The following is a 22993-nucleotide window of genomic DNA, read 5'->3' on the forward strand; positions in this document are numbered from 1 at the left end:
GCATTATTACTGAGAACAAGTCGGGGAAAAAAGAAGGATTTTTAACGCCAATAAGCAAAGAGGATAGGCCTTTAGGGACGTATCATGTCGATCATGTAGGGCCGATGACAGAAACAAATAAGTGGTACAATTATATCTTCGTTGTCGTCGATGCGTTTTCTAAGTTTGTGTGGCTATACCCAACGCGAACCACTGCAGCAGATGGTGTTGTAGATAAGCTGAAGCGACAGGCAGCAGTCTTTGGGAATCCAAGACGCATAATAACTGATCGAGGCGCTGCATTTACGTCACATTTGTTTTCTGAATATTGTGAGGGCGAGGGTATACAACATTTAATGATAGCTACAGGAGTTCCGAGGGGTAATGGCCAGGTGGAGCGTATCCACAAAATCGTGATACCAATGTTATCTAAGTTATGTGTAGAGAATCCAGCCCAGTGGTACAAACAGTTAGATAGAGTGCAGCAAGCGATTAACAATACCCCACCTAGGAGTACGAAAGTCTCACCTTTTAGATTGTTGACAGGTATTGAAATGAGACTGAGTGTGGCACCAGATTTGAAAGAGTTCTTAGACGAAGAAGCTATGGTAGAGTTTGATCAGGAAAGAGAATCCCTGCGCAAAGAGGCGCAAGAAAATATTAGTAAAATCCAGCAAGAAAATCGTAACTTTAATGGGAAGCGGAAACAAGAGCCCAAGTACCATGTGAATGACTTAGTAGCAATAAAGCGGACTCAGTATGGTGTAGGGCTTAAGTTGAAGCCGAAGTATTTAGGTCCATACAAAGTTACGAAAGTGTTACCGCACGCTAGATACGAGGTGCGAAAGGTTGGCGATCATGAGGGTCCTAGACAAACATCGACTGTTGCTGAATATATGAAGCGGTGGGAGCGACCAACGGAATTATATAACAGCCCATCATTCGAGCCGAATGATAAGTCAGGAGGGCCGAATGTGGGATCCGAACACCGGACTAGAAGTGGTCAACAATACAACGCTGACAAAAGAACATAATGACGCAACGCAACCCTTTAACTGGACGAACTTTTGACGAAACACGAACAAGACAAACCAGCAAAAGTCAGTTGAGTTTGAGTTGCCGTGAACTGTAAGTCGTGCCGAGTCGTTGTCCGCGAAAACGTTCATGCTAGTGCGCATGTGTGTACTACATCTATTTTTAAAAAACTATATTCAAGACTTTGTTCATATAATTTTAAGAACTACATATATTCGAGACTTTGTTCATATAATAAACACTGATTGAACGTTTAAGTGTTGTGTTTAATGTCCTGACGGGGAGTGTGGGTGGTGGTCACTTTAGTAATCCCCATATTAATTACCGTTTTTCGTTTGGTTTCATATTTTTTCCCAATAATACAATGAAAGAAAAAAAAATGATTTTTTTTCCATGTAATTTATATGAAAAACAAAAAATTTGAAATAGGCACCTCTTAATATTAATATTAAGAGCTCATCTTTTGAGTGACTTTTTTTTACACATTTTCGAAAGTTTTGAGCTTGTTTTTCAGTTGAAAAAAAAGGTTGCCTCAGAATGGCACACCCTAATGTACATACATACACGTGTACATAATTACTTGCATACGTGGGAATCAATTTTGTCTTTAGGAGCATTTGATGCATTTTAATGCCGGAATTTTCATGCAGATTTTTTATTATCCGCCTTTTCTGTATTATTGGTGATAGTTTCAATTTCTTAATTATGGGCTTATTAAGGATAGCGACCCGCGCTTGGCTCAGATATGGCCAGAATGAGTGCTCCTTTAAAAAAACTTAAACTCCAAAAATTTCCTAAATTGTGAATTAAGTATAATCTTCGTCAATTTTAGGTTCCAACATTATATCTATAAGATGCCCACTTGGTATCCAACGAAGGAAAATGTTTTAAGCTACTCGTAGAAGGATATTTGACCTTTTTTCAGCACCTTCAAGCAATATTGGGCTATGAGGTCGATAACTAATAGAATAACTATTTGAGCGGGGGTGTTTAAATAAGGATCTGCAAGCTTTCGGTTTAAAGCCTTTTGCCAATGCTTAGAGAGTATCTCTTTCTTTTAATAATATGTAGTTATGCCAAAATGGATGGAGGATGGAGTCATGTGTAGAAGTTCACGCAAGTGAGGAAAGATCTCTGATCGCCATTCACTTGGGAGTGGCCAGAAACGATTCTTTTGCATATGACTCAAGCAGCTCACGACTTCCGGTCTTTGACCAAGTATCCTCTGGGTAGCCTAAGAACATCCGTTTGAAGGCGAGCTAACGTGAGAAGGCGAAACATCCCCTGCATAGGGTTGTGCGCTGGGTTTGGGACCCGCCACGTAAAAAAACACCCCCAATGAAAAGGAACAACAAGCCTCGGATGAGTGACCCCCCTTTTGATGACGACCATGGCAAACGAAATAAGGACTACGAATTGAGGGCATGCACCTGGAATGTCCGGTCCCTTAATTGGGAAGGTGCCGCTGCCCAGCTGGTTGATGTCCTCGTGAAAATAAAGGCTGACATCACCGCCGTCCAAGAAATGCGATGGACGGGACAAGGACAGAGACAAGTAGGTCCTTGTGACATTTACTACAGTGACCATATGAAGGAGCGCAAGTTTGGTGTTGGATTCATGGTGGGAGAGAGACTCCGTCGCCGACTACTATCATTCACTGCGGTGAATGAACGTCTAGCCACAATCCGCATCAAAGCGAGGTTCTTCAACATATCGCTGATTTGCGCCCACGCCCCGACGGAAGAGAAGGACGATGTGACCAAAGATGCCTTTTATGAGTGTTTGGAGCGCACTTATGAGAGATGCCCCCGCCACGATGTCAAAATCGTGCTTGGCGACTTTAACGCCAGGGTGGGCAAAGAAGGCATCTTTGGCACTACGGTCGGTAAATTCAGCCTCCACGACGAAACATCCCCAAATGGGTTGAGGCTGATCGACTTCGCCGGGGCCCGAAATATGGTTATCTATAGTACTAGATTCCAGCATAAGAAGATACATCAAGCTACCTGGCTGTCTCCGGATCGAAAAACCACCAACCAGATCGATCATGTTGTGATAGACGGAAGACACGTCTCCAGTGTTTTAGATGTGCGTGCGCTCCGAGGTCCTAACATCGACTCGGACCACTATATTGTTGCAGCCAAAATTCGCACCCACCTCTGTACAGCAAAAAACGCACGCCAACAAACACAAGGAAGGTTCGACGTCGAGAAGCTGCAATCACAACAGACAGCCGAACGTTTTTCTACTCGGCTTGCACTCCTGCTCTCTAAGAGCACTCATCAACAATTCGGTATAAGGGAACTGTGGGACGGCATTTCAAACTCCTTACGTACAGCTGCAACCGAAACCGTTGGTTTTCGGAAAGTGCAAAAGAACAGCTGGTACGACGAGGAGTGCCGTGTCGCAGCGGAGAGAAAACAGGATGCCTACCTCGCAACGTTACGATCGACCACAACACGTGCGGGATGGGATAGATATCAAGAGAGGGGAGCGAGACACATTTGCAGACAGAAGAAGAAAGAGGCCGAAATGCGTGAGTACGAACAGCTCGATAAGCTGGCCGACAGGGGTAACGCTCGAAAATTCTACGAAAAAATGCGGCGGCTTACAGAAGGTTTCAAGACCGGAGCATACTCCTGTAGAATCCCCAAAGGTGATCTAACCACCGATGCCCAGAGCATACTTAGATTATGGAGGGAACACTTCTCCAGCCTGCTGAATGGCAGTGAACGCATAACACCAGGAGAAGGCGAACCCGATTCCCCAATCGATGACGATGGAGCAGACGTTCCATTACCCGACCATGAAGAAGTTCGAATAGCAATTGCCCGCCTGAAGAACAACAAAGAGGCAGGAGCCGACGGATTGCCGGCCGAGCGAAGAACTGATAAGGAGCATGCATCAGCTTCATTGTAAAATATGGTCGGACGAAAGCATGCCCCACGATTGGAATTTGAATGTGCAATGCCCAATCCATAAAAAAGGAGACCCCACAATCTGCGCGAACTACCGTGAGATTAGCCTCCTCAACATCGCATATAAGGTTCTATCGAGCGTATTGTGTGAAAGATTAAAGCCCACCGTCAACGAACTGATTGGACCTTATCAGTGTGGCTTTAGACCTGGCAAATCAATAGCCGACCAGATATTCATCATGCGCCAAATCTTGGAAAAGACCCGTGAAAGGAGAATCGACACACACCACCTCTTCGTCGATTTCAAAGCTGCTTTCGACAGCACGAAAAGGAGCTGCCTTTATGCCGCGATGTCTGAATTAATCGAGCAGGTACAATCTTTTATAAGAGTGTACAGCTGCTGGCGTATGCCGATGATATTGATATCATCGGCCTCAACACCCGCGCCGTTAGTTCTGCTTTCTCCAGGCTGGACAAGGAAGCAAAACGAATGGGTCTGGCAGTGAACGAGGGCACGACGAAATATCTCCTGTCATCAAACAAACAGTCGTCGCACTCGCGACTTGGCACTCACGTCACTGTTGACAGTCATAACTTTGAAGTTGTAGATAATTTCGTCTATCTTGGAACCAGCGTAAACACCACCAACAATGTCAGCCTAGAAATCCAACGCAGGATAACTCTTGCCAACAGGTGCTACTTCGGACTGAGTAGGCAATTGAGAAGCAAAGTCCTCTCTCGACAGACAAAAACCAAACTCTATAAGTCACTCGTTATTCCCTTCTTGCTATAGGTGCAGAGGCATGGACGATGACAAAATCTGATGAGTCGACGTTCTGCGTTTTCTAGAGAAAAGTTCTGCGAAAGATTTATAGTTCTTTGCGCATTAGCCACGGCGAATATCGCATTCGATGGAACGATGAGCTGTACGAGATATACGACGACATTGACATAGTTCAGCGAATTAAAAGACAGCGATGAAAACACTCCAGCTCTCAAAGTATTCGACGCAGTACCCGCCGGGGGAAGCAGAGGAAGAGGAAGACCTCCACTCCGTTGGAAGGACCAAGTGGAGAAGGACCTGGCCTCGCTTGGAATATCCAATTGGCGCCACGTAGCGAAAAGAAGAAACGACTGGCGCGCGGTTGTTAACTCGGCTATAATCGCGTAAGCGGTGTCTACGCCAATTAAGAAGAAGAAGAGTTATGCCAAAAATATATAAAATCGGGTTAATAATATTCTTTCTCTCATATACCTAACTAAAGATTTTTAAATTTCCGTTTGGCGTTATACCAAATGGTCGATAGGTGAGATATCTTAACAAAATTAACTAAACGTATAATATTGGTTATAATTTTGCCGAAAATCTCTAAAAATGGTCCAAGGTGCACTAGCCCATTACCCAAACTCCCATATACGACATATAATGATTTTCGTTATTCCAACAAACATTATAGCGAATATGTCGGTCATTGCATAAGTTATACATTTATAAAATGACATGAAAATATGTTCTCAACTAAACAGCGAATCTCGATAAACAATAACAATAATATTTTTTTTTGGTTTTAGCTCGTTAAAATTAGGGGAAATTTCTATGATTATTGTCTTGTTTGCATGTTAAACTCATAAACCTATGTAGTATCGACAGTTATAATGATCTCCATGAATGTAGGATCGGAGTTCACTCTATCAAGCATGTCCAAAGAGACCTGTTTATGGTACACTTTTTGCAAAATATTCAGCTTTATCCGCTTTTTTTTGTTTTGTTTTATTTTTCAACATTCTCAACGATTCCGTACACGAATTTGGTTAGAAATACAGAATTTGAGGCAAATTTTGTATTCGTTATTTTTATCGCAACGCACTACTGGTGTACCGATTTAAACAGCTAATGTAAACAAACTGGTTGGCAGATCGACAGGTAGTAATTAAGGACAGTCCTACAATCTTAGTAAAATATATTTTTTGAAATATCATTTATCCGGGAATTTATATTAAAATTCCCGGGTACTTTTTTGTCACAATGTAAATTAATAACAAACAAATTTGCTTGTAATCTATTCACGATTATGTATATATAATATGTTTGGATTTTTTCTCTCGTACGTAGATAGCTCCACTTAGTTAAATATATATGTATATTCCAATAATCTCCTTTCACTTTCCTTTAATTACTTTTGTATTTTTATTGTTTAGTTTGCACATACTTCTTCACTTTCACAACTGCTACAGATTATTATAGTTTTGTTTACCTAACGGTTGTACGTATCACCTAAAACTAATGGACATAGATATCCATAGGGTTAGATATATAATACAAGTATACTATACTTGTATATATATAAATCATGATGATGACGAAAACAAGTTGAAATCCGGGTGACTGCCTGTTTGCCCGTTCATCCGTCCGTAGGTGCAAGCTATAACTTGCGTAAAAAGTGAGATATCTTAAATTTGTGTGCAGCCATGCCCAAAAATTGCCATTAACCGAAAACATAATAAGTGCCATAACTAAATTAAGATATAAAGCTGTAATTCAGTAACGGGTATCGCAGTAGTAAGGGGAACCTGTAGGAAACTTTATTTTAAAAAGTGGACGTGGCCCCGCCCTCTAAAAAGTTTAATGTAGTTATCTTCTAAACCACTTAAGCTACAACAACCAAACCTGCTTAATATAAATCTTATGAGAACTTCTATCGTCCGTGTGAAAATGGATGAAATCGGGGGATAACCCCGCTCACTCCTCATAAAACGGTACTGTTAAAAACTACTCAAAACGCGATAAATCAATAATTAAATACGCCAGAGACATTAAATTTTACCACCGAGACGGTATGAGAAAACTTATGGAAACCGATAAACCGGACTCTGGTACCTATAGTTGACCTTTGATCGAAAATGTCGGTTAATGTGTGACATATACATACATATTTGTGAAATTATGAGTTAATCCTTCTTTTATAATGGTATGTCTGTATGCCAAAAATGGGTTGAATCGGACCAATACTTCCCTTAGTCGCCATATATCGAATATAAAGATTTCGAACTTCCGTGTTACTTTGTACTGCATATATCGGCCAATATGTGAATTATTCCAATGAAAAACAAAGAGCGTATTTTACTCATAACAGTCATATTCATGTAAGAACGCGCTTCATACTTAAAACACTAACCTAATTGTATGGAGTCGATCCATAAGATTTGTTGAGATCCCCTTCCATCTCCTTGAAGCCAATACCACGATTTCCAATCTGTGTTCCCATTTAATGTTATCGGCAATAACGGAGGTTGAGAGATGGACGACGATCATGAGGAAATTTTTTGACTGAACATTTTTTGTTCCATGGTAAAAGTCGCCAGACAAACTGTTTGTCATATGCATGAGATCAAACTTCACACGAACATAAAAAGTTTGTACTCAAAGTATATTCTAGGAAACAACAAGTAAGGAAGAGCTAAGTTCCTGTGCAACCGAACAATTTATACTCTTGCAACTTGCAGGAATCAAAATCAGGGAAATAACTTAAGGTGCAAAACGACAATGACGGAATTTAAGTAATTATGGATATATGCATATATTATATTATCAGGATATAATTACATGTGTCTGAATTTCAATTATAAAATCCCGTTATATTAATAGCTTCTCGATCTACAAGTATACACTGAAAATTAAAAGTTTCGAATGGAATTTAAAATTATATTACGACCATAAGGAAAGTAAGCGTGGCTGTAGTCCGATGTCGCCCATTTTCACACCGTAACATATAAAAATGCCAGAAGAATGTCACACATCAAGTGTGTTTGAAATCGGATATGTGAGCGGGGTTAGCACCCGATGTCATCAATTTTCCCTCCGTCGGTAGCAGTTCTTATAATATAATATTTGCGCTAGGCGAATTTGATTCCTGTAGCTTTAGTACCTTAGGAGATATCTACATTAAGTTAGAGGGCACGGCCACGCCCATTTTTCAAAATGTTTGCCCACAGTTGCCCCTTGTAATCCCCTGTGCTGAAATGGTGTTGTATGTCCTAATTTAGTGCTTAGGTATTTTATACGTTTTTGTAGTATTGAAGTACACTACCTTTTATTTAATATACTTACTGTGGGGCTTGTGCAAGTCCATCATGAGGTGGTCGTTCAATATCAAAATCTTTGGGGAAATAAGGCGATGTTTCTGGTCTAAAATCGACACCGGGAGCCAAATACGTGTACTTTTTCTTTTCCTCTGGTACTATTTTTTGCCTGCAAGTACATGTAAAATTTATTTATAAAAATTGTAAAAGTTGTCTCATATAACAGCGTTAAATCAATATATACGTATTAATGAATGTCATGAATGAATCTTACGATATTCTCAACAAATTTTCGCCTTTTAAGTATAAGTAGTACTTTCGCATTTTAACGGATATACGAACGACATACATACATAAACTGTACTAAGTACATGCTTTTCTCAACAAAACTTATTCGTATGTTTTTCCTATCATGCTAAATAAAAGTTCAAATTGTTAATATCATGTTCCGATCGCTACTAAAATTTTATTTTATCTCAGTAATCTACTAGATTTTGCAAGATTTCGCCACATAAACAATGGCACTTGTTAAACACGAGACCGAGCGGATTTGAATCTAATCTACCCGAAATATCCCTGTGCGACTCTGATTTAGACACTAAAAAGAGAATATGTGAACAAACAAATTAAATATAACAAAAAACGATATTGCAATGTTCTCTTTTAATAAATGTTGAACGATGTGAATTTTTTAATATCAAAAACAGCTGTTTTGAAATTCTCCAACGTAAGGATGATCCAGATTAGTTAATGGATAAAATGTAATCTAATCAACTAAAATTTATATATACAAAACAAAAAATTATATATTGCTCAGGGGCATATTGGAATGAAGACAACTACGCAACTTCCTCTTTAAACAACGAAACTCAGGATGACTTCGTAAAAACTCTGGGCGAATGTTGAGAAAATAGAGCAGCAGAACTACAACAATGGTGACTAGCAAACAACTTTGCAGTTTTTAAATAAGGAACTTCCCACTTTCATTTTGCAAGCTGGGGAGTGGGCAGGCAGTAAAAATACTTATTTCCAACGGATCTAACAAAAACTATTTAATGTTACAACCTTAATATGTAGACAATCTCACACCGAACGACAACTCATTGATCAAAAAAACGCATCACAATATAGCCAACTTACGACCTGAATTAGCATAATTGTTTTAGCTTTCTACATTATCATCATTGAGACACTATTTTAGGAAACATTAGCATTAAAGGATCAAACACTGAAATTAACATTTTCTTGAAAGGTATGACAACTAAAAGAAATGTTCATATTTCAATTGTGGAAAAGATTTAAGACATTCAAGAAAAGATCTCTTAACATACGCACTGAGAAATTACTAAAAATATGCTAGAGCAAAGATTAGAACAAATACAACTGGATATTTACAAAATATTTACGGTCCTAACGTTTTTATGACTCTATTTCTAGATGATGAAATAAATAGTCCCACACAAAAATTTTTCAACCCTTACAGAAAGCTATTAATTCTGTATCAGAGGTATCCACACAAAATGGCACTGGAAGCTGAAGCGAATATCAAATAAGGTCTCGAAAACCTTATTATTATTATAAAAATATACCTGAATCCGTAATAATCCGAAAAAAATAATGTAACTAACCCCATACTAAAATGTCGCATCTAGCGGTAGTAGGTATTCACTTACTTACCTACAATGTACATTTTAAAAATGCTAAATCTAGATTCACCTCAAGTTAAAGTAATGTTACAGCAGTTACTCAAGTTGAGCAATTCTTAAATTTTATAAATGAGCATAGCAAGCATTAAGCAAAATATTATAGCAATAATCTGAATAAATAGAATCTGAAAGGAGGATAAATAATCGAGTGTTGGAATAAACATAAGCTTTCGAATAAAATGGCACCTTCTATTTTTGTAACATATACACGAACACCATATTTTTTAGTTTTTAAGACCATATTTATTATTTAGCCACATGTAGTTTTTTCATTTTCTTTAAGGATGGGTTTGAGTAACTTTGTTAGTCGAATGGAAAGTTGATGGTTTTAGGGGGGTTTTGTTGTTTAACTAATCTTTTGCAGTACCTATCAAACTATTTATTCTTTTGTCAGTGCCATTCAGTTTCAGTACCACTAAAAGAAGTTAAAAATATACAAATATACTGGTGAACAGATTGTAGAACTTAGTTTTAAGATATGTAGTCCATAATCCGGCGAACCAGGTTTCCTTGGATTTTCCTGCGGGTAGTGCCGCTAAAATAAAAGACGTTTTTGTAGGCTTGAAAATGAAGCTTATACCCGCCGAGGGAATAAATAACAGTAGATACAACATATTTGACAAACGAAATGAAAGTATACCCAAGGCAAGCATTATAATCAAAAATATATGTAAATATTCTTCTTCTATACTGGCTTAGAAACCGCACACGGTTATAGCCGAGTTAATAACAGCACACCAGTCGTTTCTTCTTTTCTCTACGTGGCGCCAATTGGAGATTCCAAGCGCAACCAGGTCCTTCTCCACCTGGTCTTTCCAACGAAGTGGAGGTCTTCCTCTTCTTCTGCTTCCCCCGGCGGGTATTGCGTCGAATTTTTTCAGAGCTGGAGTGTTTTCGTCCATTCGGACCACATGACCTAGCCAGCGTAGTCGCTGTCTTTTAATTCCCTGAACTATGTCAATGTCGTCATATATCTCATACAGCTCATCGTTCCATCGAATGCGATATTCGCCGTGGCTAATGCGCAAAGAACTATAAATCTTTCGCAGAACTTTTCTCTAGAAAACGCAGAACGTCGACTCATCAGATTTTGTCATCGTCCATGCCTCTGCACCTATAGCAAGAAGGGAATAACGAGTGACTTATAGAATTTGGTTTTTGTTGGTCGGGAGAGGACTTTACTTCTCAATTACATACTCAGTCCGAAGTAGCACCTGTTGGCAAGAGTTATTCTGCCTTGGATTTCCAGACTGACATTGCTGGTATCAACACCACTGGTTCCAAGATAAACGAAATTATCTACGACTTCAAAGTTATGACTGTCAACAGTGACGCGAAAGCCAAGTGCTAGTGCGACGACTCTGTGTTTGATGACAGAGGATCTTTCGTCTTGCCCTTGTTCACTGTCAGACCCATTTTCTTTGCTTCCTTATCCAATCTCTCTAGTTTTCGCGCAAGTTGATCTATTATCACATTAAGTGCCAAGTGGATTTGAGAAAAATCTTCTCTGGAGCCCAAGGTGTTTTTTGTTATAAAGCGCTGTAAAAGTAGTGTATACATATTTATATCTGAGCCATTCCCGATCTGCTTTATTGTTTACATTGGATTTTATAATTTTTTTCGGACGTCACACCTTTTTGTACGACATGGGCCTGCATGACGTCAAGGGAATCGTAAAAATCGCGGTCGTACGAAAATGTGCAACGCGGTTTTTTGCTAGTTTTTTGTTTATTTGGTGTTTATTCGTTTTATTATACCCTGAACAGGGTGTATTAAATTTGTCACGAAGGAAACGTCGGAGATCCTATAAAGTATATATGTACATATATAAATGATCAGTACGTTGAGCTGAGTCGATTTTGCCATGTCCGCCTGTCTGTGCGAACATATGCGAACTAGTCTCTCAGATTTTAAGATATCGTTTTGAAATTTTGCAAACGTCATTTTCTTTTCAAGAAGCTGCTCATTTGTCGGAACTGCCGATATCGGACCACTATAACTATAGTTGCCATACAAGCTATACGATCGGAATCAAGTTCATGCATGGAAAACTTTCACATTTGACAATGTCTCTTCATAAAAGTTGGCACAGGTTATTTTCTAAATCAAAAATGTAATCTCCGAAGAAATTGCTCAGATCGGTTAACCATAGCATATAGCTGCCACACAAACTGAATGATCGGAATCAAATGCTTGCATCGGTAACTTCCTCATTTGACGATATACCTTCACGAAATTAGATATGAGTTATTGTTTATAAAAATAATGTAATATCGAAAGAAATTGTTTAGATCGGACCACTATAACATATAGCTGCCATAAAAACTGAACAATCGGAATCAAGGCCTTGTAGGGAAAACTTTCACATTTGAGGTGGTATCTTCACGAAATTTGACATGGATTACTGCTTAAGGTAACAATATAATGTCCGAAAAAATTGTTCAGATCGGATTACTATAGCATATAGCTTCCATACAAACTGAACACATAAGGGGTATTCGCTTGCTCTTGCAAAACCCTTGCACGGTGCAAGAGTTGCATATATTTCCTCTTGGTGCACCGGAACAACAACAAACACACGCAGAAAATTATTTGCAATGGCTGTAAAATATGTCGGACCAAAACCCATGTATATTTGCGTGCAATGTCACGAAAAAATATAATCGCAACCCTGTTTTAGCCGCCATTTTACATAAAGACATATTACGTTGTTAAATTGTTGAGGAAGGTAGGTTTTAAATAGATTTTATAATTTCTGTTTAAATTATAAAAATTTGTTACAGTTTTTTTGTTAAAAAGGAGAAGGTGCGCCAATACACAACAGCCATGCATAATAGTCATTCACAATAAAATGACCGAATCAGCCGTTCTTACATATATCACTAGATTCTGCAATGGGTGCTCTCGAGCCCTTGTATATTTCGGTATAGTATTTTTGCAATCTGCAATCGTGCAAGAGCAAGCGAATACCCCTATAGTTACTAAAAGAAATGAACCTGTGAATGGTATATTAGCTTCGGTGCAGCCGTAGTTAACGATTATTCTTCATTTTATTTTAATTTTGTTTTACTTTTTTATTTTAATTCTTTAGATTGATTTGTAAGAATTAGTCAAAAATAGGGAAGCGAAAGGTTACTGAAATTGAAGTATTGGAGACTTTGGAAGCGAGTGATGATTTTTGATTGTATTATTGCCCACAATGTCCCATCACACCCCAATTATGTATTGATTGTTTTCCAAAATATACCCACCTTAAAAACTAATATATACATATATCGGAATGCTAATTTGAATAAATAATCAAACACAAAATGTACCTCAGAGATTTTATAACAAAACAAACAAGAATTATCAAATCGCTACGAAAATTGGACCATAGAAACATGAAAACTTTCAAGTAATGTCACACGAATGCGTACGAGAAGGTACTTATAGAATGCCTAGAGATTTCAACAATTATTAATGGATTTAGACAATTTTTGGTCATAAGGTGGAATACTCTAAAGCGATTATTCGTGCAAAGTTTTAACCCTTTATTTCTTCTTTATTTGTATACCGGAAAGTGAATCAAATTAAATTTAAAATTGTGTTATATGGGAATTAGGGATGCGGTCCGCTTGCACCCATTTCGCATATGCACCAATGCAGACCATAATTCGCCTGAACTTAGAATTACTATTAGACCGATTACACGCCTCGGCGTTACTGAATTTTATATAATTTTAACGTTCACCAGTTTTTGCTACAGCTTTGTCGCTGCTGTCAACATCAGCTTAGCGTAGGCGTAGATTTGGTTTAAGTTTTCTGCCGGGGGGTAAGGTTTTAATTTTTTTTTGCTTATTTTTTTTATTTTTTTTTTCTAAACGACCAATATATCGATAATATTTTGTACAAATTTTTACTAAAGGAGTTACAGCATTTTAAACGACCGGCCGTGATACCTGTCTTTGATGTATAAAAACTTCAAATCGATTTTCCCGAAAACGTTATTTTTGAAGTTCGTGAACATTAGAACTCAAAATCTACTGAACGGATCCCTTTAAAAATTTGGACAATACTTTTTCACATAAATCAACAGGTAATCAGATAGGGGTTTTCCATTTTTTTTTATTAACCGAGTATTTGAGGTAAATTCCCGCTTTTTACTTCCAAGTGATGCAAAAAAAAGAAATTTTTTTTTTAAACTTGAGAAATACATCACCTTTAAAACGCATATAAATCTCTTTGTTTCAGATGATCTGGTAACGAGTTATAATATTCACCGCTAAACCACTCTTTTTCAAGGCGCTTCTGGAGATGCACCGTCACACTAATATACTTCAAAAGTAATATATAGTAAGTCAAAAGTTTTACCATAATATGTCTTTAAATTTAATAAAATTATATTACTCATGTCGCCGCAAAAAAAAACACAAACATATAATTTTTTGCCTTTAAAACCTTACCACCTACACTAACAATTCATTTATCAATAAATAAGAGTTTATATTGATTTGTATCAAAGGATTTTGGGAATATTTGCATAGTGGTGTTATACAACTGAGAATGCTTAATTTAATGCATTCAGTTCTTGATCTTTTTGGTTTTCAACCAATAATCCTTGAAGGAATGATATTTAATAATCTTTATTTCACAACGTTTTCTCATTCAGTTCTTGTTTTTTTAGACGTATAGTAAAACACAGACATATATGAAACCCTCGCTGCCAACTCCATTCTGAAAAATTAGAATCTTAGGGAGCCTAGTAGCAGTCCAAATTTGTCGATTCTCAAACTATTTCAAATTTGGTAGAATAAAATGCTTATACAGGTTTGGTGTATACAGGGTTTTCCAATAAGAGTGACATGATTTAAAACAGAAAAACGCTCTAATTGTTAAAGAAATGATTTTATTTAGTGTGAGGTGAAATCGACATATTTCATTCCTGAATATATGTGGCATGATTCAAATGGCTTCCACGACTTATTTTACAGGAACGAATACGATAAGCACAATTGTACTTTTTCCAGTAAATCAAGATTTCCAATAAATATGTCTTAAATAGAAAGTTCAGTGCACCTGGCCCGGCTTGTTGGATCCAGATGTTATCAAGGTCAACTTCTTCCAATTGTGGGCATAAAAGATTGGTTATCATCGATCTATATTGTTCTCCGTTGACAATAACGGAGTCATCAGTTTCATTTTGAATGAAGTACGGACCGATGATTCCACTATACCTGAATGGCAGCAATATTTTTATTACTTCGAGCAGTTCTTTGCCATATTGGCACTTTGGTAAAGAAAATGTATGCTCGGAATTTCCAACGATTCGACGAACAGTGAACGCAGGTGGACGACTATTCTGACGATAAAATGGAAAAAGCACACGAAAAGTGGCAATTGGAGAACCATTATTTTAATAATAAAATTTAATAATTTGTAAACGTTGTTCTTGCGTATATCTTTTTCATAAATTTTCGAGTGTTCTGATGAATACGAGTAACTAAGAAAATATATTGTGGGTCCTGACCTTAATACGGCTCTGACTCTACGTAATGCCTACAACTGTATGGAACTATGTACTACTGTAAAAAGGTGAATTTTTAATTTATACTTCACGTGTTATTCGAATCGGTAAATTTTTTACTATGTCTGAATTTATGAAATGGATTTGAAGAATAAATAAAGATTTTAAAAATATAACAAAATTCACCTTTTAATCTGAAAGAATACTACTCTAAATTTAATTTTATATCATTAGCAATCATTTTGCGTAAATGACTTTAATCATTTAGTTTAAAATTGATACTATTTTAATATACTAAACCGAAGATATTCCCTAATAAAACTGATCATATGAAATAAGAATAATTACCTGTATGTTTGCAAGTATGGGCTGGGGTCGCTTACACCATATTTATTCTCAACTCGAACTCGTAGTCGGTAGTCTCGGAATGGTTCTAGTCCGTCAATAACGCAAGAGCAATTCCTAATTCCTGTGTGAACTGTGCGCCAGTCTCCGTTTGGTAAATCCATCATTTCCACCTAAATAAGCATTTGGATCAATATCAATATGATAATTAAATTTAATGCAAGTATAATATTTTAATCAAAAATGTTAGATCTTCAAAGAGGTACAAGGATGTCTATAAGTAAGAACACAAATTATGTATAATGAATATACAAATATGCTCGAAATAGTACGGTAGTTTAATCAAATATATAACGAAGTAGTTGAGTAGATAGTAGTGCGTCTGCCGGGGAATGTCCTTATTTTAATGCCAATGACCTAGGTAAGGCAAGGTATGCGGAGAAATGACGTGTTGAGAAGGTGCAACTGCAATCGCCAACCAATGAAATGCTTACAAAGGCGCTCGAAGAATGATTTCGCGAAATTATTTTGCCAAATTTCAAACTTGAATCGCCACTAGTGGCAGCGAAACAAAGGGACTAAGTCGTCAGCCAAAAGACCAAAGATAAAAGGAATGAAAGTTTCCAGAGCCCAATGAAAATGGGTGAAAGCTGAGCTCACAAACGTGGCGATGTAAGTGCTTTAAGTAATCCGTGTCTGTCGTGTCATGTACAGATGTCAGCTCGTAACAGGGTTAGATCACAATGATAGATTGTCATTACGAGAGATTGGTACAGTCCGCAATAGTCAAAGTAGGGGAGGTCTGGCTCACGGTTGCACCATCGCAACCGGTCCAGATAATGCAGCTAACCTCTGCCAACAGAGGGATGGAGATTCGTTAAGTTTCTCAAGGACCCCGCAGCAGAATGTGATATGGATACTAAAAGTGTCACGATTCAGATCATACTCGTACTGCAACTACAAATGAATGCAAAGAACCGTTGGCGAAAAGTAGCGGCGATTTAAACTATGGATTCACAAAGAGAAAGATCTTGACATTCAAGTCATTCGCCGATGTTGCAAACTTAACACCAGAAATTGAGATGGGGGACGTCGAGGAAGATCCCACGGACCCTTAAGTGATTTAGATACCATTAAAAAGATGAGTGTTCTTTGGAGTCTGAGTCTGTTTACGGACTCTATAAGTTATATAATGAAAGAAAGCTTCTGAGCAATGCAAGTAGATTTAGATGTGTGTTACTAAGCTCCCTTTACTTAAAAGTAGGTATTAGTTTTGGACTGTCCACCACCGAAAGTACCACAAGGTAACTTTGTAGTATAACTTGCGTTGCTTTTGCTCCAAGATCTGAGGTGTTCTTCTAAACAAACCGTGAAAAAAAGGAATGACCTAGGGCAGCTGAAGGAAATTGTGCCTCCGAGCGGGTTAGCTCATCTGCCTTTTAATTCCTTTTATTCTCTTATCACTGGGTACCCAGATGATGTTAACATCGATCTTGCTAGCAGCGAAGATCCACTAAAAAATGAATGCACCACAACAACAACAAAAAACCCAACAGAAAAAATAAGAAAACCAAGATGGATCCCCATACTCACCGCCACTCCAAAACAGCCAGACAAAACTTGAGAAAATACAGCCTTAGCGGAGGCCGCACAAGCAGCACCGGCCAAACAAGGAGAAGGGAAGTGCACCCCAGCTGCCACTAAAGAAGGAACTCTGAGTTCGCCGAAACAAGAATACATCTCCCAAATGAGACGAGCAGAAAATGAATCCCTAGAAAAGTGCAAGGGTGTAGTGCAAAAAATGAAGTTGGCGATGTAAAAAAAAAAGAACGTCGGAACGGAACGGAACGGCACAGCTAGACTAACTCTTTGACGTCATCAAGAGCTACCACACAACACACAAACTGACTTATTGCGAAAAACGAGAAAAGGCATCTAAGCAGACGCATCACAACTCCCGTGTCAGCAACCTCGAAGCGGCGTACCTCAAGCTCTGTAGAGCCGGGAGAAACAGTGCGACCACGACACGAAAACGTCGGCCAGTGGCAAAAAATTTTGCCTGAAAAAGCCAGGAAAACCCACGCAAACGAAGGAACAGTGGTGGAAGCGCCTAAAAACGCAAAAGAGAGACAACAAGTCAGGAACATGGCTGCAAATCAGAACGCAAAGAATAGGCCTAACTACAAACAGAGGCCGTGATCATAAAGCCAGCAGAAGGTAATAGCTACGCAGAAGTCCTCAAGAATATCAGTAGCAAGGTAGATTTTAAAGAAGCAGAGGTTAAGATTAAAGGCAAAACAAGAGCCGGGGCCCTATTATTAGAGCTGGAGAAGAGACAGTCTACAAGGGCCAGCTTCTGTGAGGAACTTAAAACCACTCTTAAGGAAACTGCAACTGTGACCGACCTAAAAACTAAGGCTACTAAAGAGATCAGAGATCTCGACTCGCTCACAACAAAAGAGGAAGTAGAAGGGGCTGTCAAAGAAGCGCTACAGGGCCTCACTGAAGACTTGGCGATTAACATAACAGCTCCTAACACAAAAAAGGAAGTTAAGGTATAACGCTGGACCAAGATAGAGTTGATACACTGATGCGACAGGCACGCATTACAATTGGCTGGGATAACTGCAGGCTGTGGCTGAAAGAAACTCCCAAAAGGTGCTTCCGTTGCTTTGGACCAGAGCACTTAACCTGGGACTGCAAGGAGGACAAGGTGCTTGCATAAAATGCGGCCAACTTAGTCAGAAATCGAAAGAGTGCACAATGCCCCCTTCATGCTGCCTTTGCGAAGAGGCTAATCATGAAAAAATCGATCACATTCCGGGCTCCGTAAAATGTACGGTATGTAGGAACTAACTAAGCAAATGAATATCCTATAGGCCAACAAGTCTGTTGGCGCACTACTCTTACAAATGGTAATGGAGAACAACTACGAGATAATAATTATAAGCGAGCAATACAAAAACAAAGAGAGAGGTACCTGGCTAGAAGATAGCAGCTCAACCGCCGCTATATAGCTGCCACAAGGAAGTAACACCATCACTGTAAACAATGGCAACGGTTTCATCTGTGCCAAATGCGACCTTTTTACAGTAATTAGCTGCTATGTACTTGACGCCAAGCGATAGCATACAGGGATTCCAAGGAAAGCTCGACAATATAGAGGACGATTTTTAAGACCAATTATTATTGATTATTTCCAAAAATTTAGAAAAAAATTTCCTGAGGCCGCCATTTTGTTAATTTTTGAAAAAATAAAAATCCTTCGATCAGGCCCGAGTTTATTATGTATTCTAAAAGCTGCATAAATTTCATTAAAATCTACTAAGCGGTTTTCGAGTTACAGTTGTCACCAGTTCAAAAAACATAGGTTTGAGAAAAACGCGTTTAAAGTTTCACACTAGCGCTTTAAAGCGCCCGAGCTTTCTTTGTTATTTATTAAATAACTCAAAAAATAATTATCAGATCAACGTGAAATTTTCAGAAAATATTTTTAAGATATTACATACACTTAATGAAAATGCAAAATTAATGTAGAAGTCCTAGCTTCTGTCTTAACCCTTCTGCACAAATTGGGTCAAAATGACCCAAATTTAAGAAACAAACGCGTATTACCATGCCTTACGATGGCTAATTGCTTATAAAACCATTTTGATATCCTCAGTCTGAGTCTTATGATGAGTTGTACGTACACATTTTTTTTCCAGGACGAGCCAGTTTTTTTACATAATTTTTTAAAAACTTTTCGTACGCGTATACAATTTGTGGGTCATTTTGACCACCAAGAAAATTTATGCTCAAATTAATATTATTGTTGAAATGACCAACCTCAAGGGCGTGCAGTTATATGAAAGTAAGTGGGAGATCATTGATATAATGGAACTGGAAGCATACTTTGGGCTGCAGATCATGGCTGGTGTTTCCAAGTCTAACGGGGAAAGCTTGAGATGTTTATGGGATGATTCCGCGCTGTTATGCATATTGAACGATTTATGCAAATTTCACGATGCCTCCGTTTTGATAGCCATGAAGATAGGGAAACCAGACGGTTACGTGATAAGCTAGCTCCAATAAGAAATATTTGGGACAAATGGAGCAAAAATCTTAAACTGATGTATAATCCAAATGAAAATGTGATCGTCGATGAGCAGCTGGTACCTTTTCCTGGAAGATGCTGTTTTAGACAGTACATATATGGGCTCTTTGCGATTCCAAATCCAACTTTATGGATGTCTATCTAAAAAGGGCCAGAAATACTCAGCCAGAAAAGAACCAAGGTAAAAGCTATCAACATGAGAAAAATAGCAGTGTAACAAGCAATACAAAAATATTTTCTGTAGGTGAAAATGTAGTTCTATATCTCACACGCAATTTGGGGAGAGGTTATATCGTCACGTGTGGTAACTTTTTACAACCTACAATTTGGCTGTCGAAATGCTACGACGTAAAATAACGGTAGTAGGAACAAGAAGTTTCTTCCCCTCCAAGCTATTGACGTCAGGAAAAAACCAGAGTATTATTCGGAATTCTTTTTCACACAAAATGTTACTGTTGTGACCTACATGCCAAAGAAATACAAATTCGTTGTTGTAATGAGTACTCTTCATCATTCGGCAGAGACTAGGGATAATCAGAAAAAGAAACCAGAAATAATACATCACTATAATGCGACTAAAGCAGGTGTTGATGCGCTGGACCAATTAGTAGCAACGTACACATGTAAACGCCAAACGAAACGATGGCCAGTTGCACTCTTTTCCAATATGGTCGATATTTCGGGATATAACGCATATGTTATATGGACCGAACTTAATGCCGAATGGAACAGAACTAAAAACTTTAAGCGGCGATTATTTTAAGTAGACTTGGCCACATCTTTGGTAACCCCGCACATTGCACGCCGAAAGCGAATGCCCTATGGTCCTTCTGCAAAAAGAGTTGTGGAAAACATCTAGGAAGCAGTCGCAGCAGACACTCCCAGATTATCCACGGTCGTGTAGCCTCAAGATTCTCCTTTATGCTTCTTGGGTAAGAGACAAAGGTGTTTTTATTGTTCACATACTAAAAACTCCAACAAGCATTCAGTTCGTTGCGATAAATGCTTGAAATTTATATAGGGTGATTTTTTAAGAGCTTGATAACTTTTTTAAAAAAAAAAACGCATAAAATTTGCAAAATCTCATCGGTTCTTTATTTGAAACGTTAGATTGGTTCATGACATTTACTTTTTGAAGATAATTTCATTTAAATGTTGACCGCGGCTGCGTCTTAGGTGGTCCATTCGGAAAGTCCAATTTTGGGCAACTTTTTCGAGCATTTCGGCCGGAATAGCCCGAATTTCTTCGGAAATGTTGTCTTCCAAAGCTGGAATAGTTGCTGGCTTATTTCTGTAGACTTTAGACTTGACGTAGCCCCACAAAAAATAGTCTAAAGGCGTTAAATCGCATGATCTTGGTGGCCAACTTACGGGTCCATTTCTTGAGATGAATTGTTGTCCGAAGTTTTCCCTCAAAATGGCCATAGAATCGCGAGCTGTGTGGCATGTAGCGCCATCTTGTTGAAACCACATGTCAACCAAGTTCAGTTCTTCCATTTTTGGCAACAAAAAGTTTGTTAGCATCGAACGATAGCGATCGCCATTCACCGTAACGTTGCGTCCAACAGCATCTTTGAAAAAATACGGTCCAATGATTCCACCAGCGTACAAACCACACCAAACAGTGCATTTTTCGGGATGCATGGGCAGTTCTTGAACGGCTTCTGGTTGCTCTTCACCCCAAATGCGGCAATTTTGCTTATTTACGTAGCCATTCAACCAGAAATGAGCCTCATCGCTGAACAAAACACGCGCGCGAAACACTTTTCGAACCGAACACTGATTTTGGTAATAAAATTCAATGATTTGCAAGCGTTGCTCGTTAGTAAGTCTATTCATGATGAAATGTCAAAGCATACTGAGCATCTTTCTCTTTGACACCATGTCTGAAATCCCACGTGATCTGTCAAATACTAATGCATGAAAATCCTAACCTCAAAAAAATCACCCGTTATGTAAACAACATAGTGTAAAGGCAGTTATGTGTATAAATTGTCAGAATTGATGTATTTTTTACTGACTCCTATTGAAAACAATTTTGAATTTGTTAATTTTATGTTCGAATAATAAAAAAATGAGTTTGCCATTATAATTTTACCATACTGACGTGTTTTTGCTATTGGGTCATATTGACCCACAAATTGTTTATGAGGGGTACAATCTCAATTTGTGCAGAAGGGTTAATAAAAGAGTATGGTTTAACTAATTTTCATTGAGAATTCTATACCGGAGAACATGACAAATCTTTTTATCAATTAATAAACTGTTTTCTGCAAATTAAAAAAACTATAAAATTGTAGAATTTTCATTTTGCAGAAAAAAATATTTGCACATTTTTTATTTGCGCATGGAAATAGGTCCTAAAATATGCTCATTTGTTTTTCTATCATAGGTTAAAACCCCTGATATGCTAGATATAAAAAAGAAGTTCTAAATAAAGAAAAATTATGTCTTCAAAAGATTTATTCAGAACACACGGTAAAGAAATAAAGTACTTTTGGCATTGCATTTCCGTATGCTATGAACATGTAATCATGTAATTTTATTTAGATTACTCAATATTGTATCACTACATTCGGTATAGAGTGAAGATGGAATACCGATAATCTAATATGATCCTCTATCGGTTTCACTCATTTTCTCCAACAATCATTCCAGAGTACTCAATTTCTAAAATAAATTGTATTTTAAATACCTAAATATAAGGTATAAAGCCTACCGGTTTTTTGAAAATCTATATATTAGGCATACAGGGGCTAGAGAATGTACTGACCGGTGGGTCGAAATTGGTGACTTTGACTAGATATACTTGTACCAAGAATACCAACATGTTGTGTGAAATTGAAAATATGTATATAACACAAGTGTAGCTGTAAATACGCTATTTGGTGTGAGATGCTGTTATACAAAAGTCCAAAGCATAAAATAAATGGCAGCGTATGCCAAGATAATTATGCCGACGTGTATATACATACATATGTAGTTGTATTGGTCGAAATATATACATATATAATAATATAAATCCAACGGAATATTTGAAATTCCTATTAAGATATATGATTGATTTCATTAAGAAAATTCTAAAATTGGTGAATATGTCGTAAATCAGACGAATGTTTGAAAATATTTATATTATTATTGTTGTCATCACAAAAATATTTCCAGGATTTTCAATACTTGACCTCACAGATTTACCCAAATATTCGATTAGCCATATGCTCGATTTCGACAACTTTTGAGCGTAAGATGAAATACCTCAAGGGGGCAAGTTGTGAAAAGTTTTATTCTGATAACTTCATCGATGTTTAATTTGTACACTGTAAAGTGA

The 22993-nt window shown here is 37.8% G+C and overlaps 1 protein-coding gene across 13 annotated transcripts in view; it reads right to left on the reverse strand.

Annotated features, from left to right (window-relative positions):
• The window catches only part of LOC105228775 (obscurin), a 369554-nt gene that overhangs the window by 54970 nt on the left and 291591 nt on the right, over positions 1 to 22993 (reverse strand). For all 13 annotated transcript variants that reach the window (XM_049451168.1, XM_049451169.1, XM_049451171.1 and 10 more), the window contains 2 exons: positions 15573 to 15742; positions 8041 to 8181 (listed from right to left, as the gene is read on the reverse strand). In XM_049451168.1, coding sequence (XP_049307125.1) covers positions 8041 to 8181; positions 15573 to 15742 — 311 coding nt within the window. The remainder of the gene's footprint in view (positions 1 to 8040; positions 8182 to 15572; positions 15743 to 22993) is intronic.

Source organism: Bactrocera dorsalis, chromosome 3, assembly GCF_023373825.1.
Source record: "Bactrocera dorsalis isolate Fly_Bdor chromosome 3, ASM2337382v1, whole genome shotgun sequence".
In the NCBI taxonomy this organism is placed as follows: Eukaryota; Metazoa; Arthropoda; class Insecta; order Diptera; family Tephritidae; genus Bactrocera; species Bactrocera dorsalis.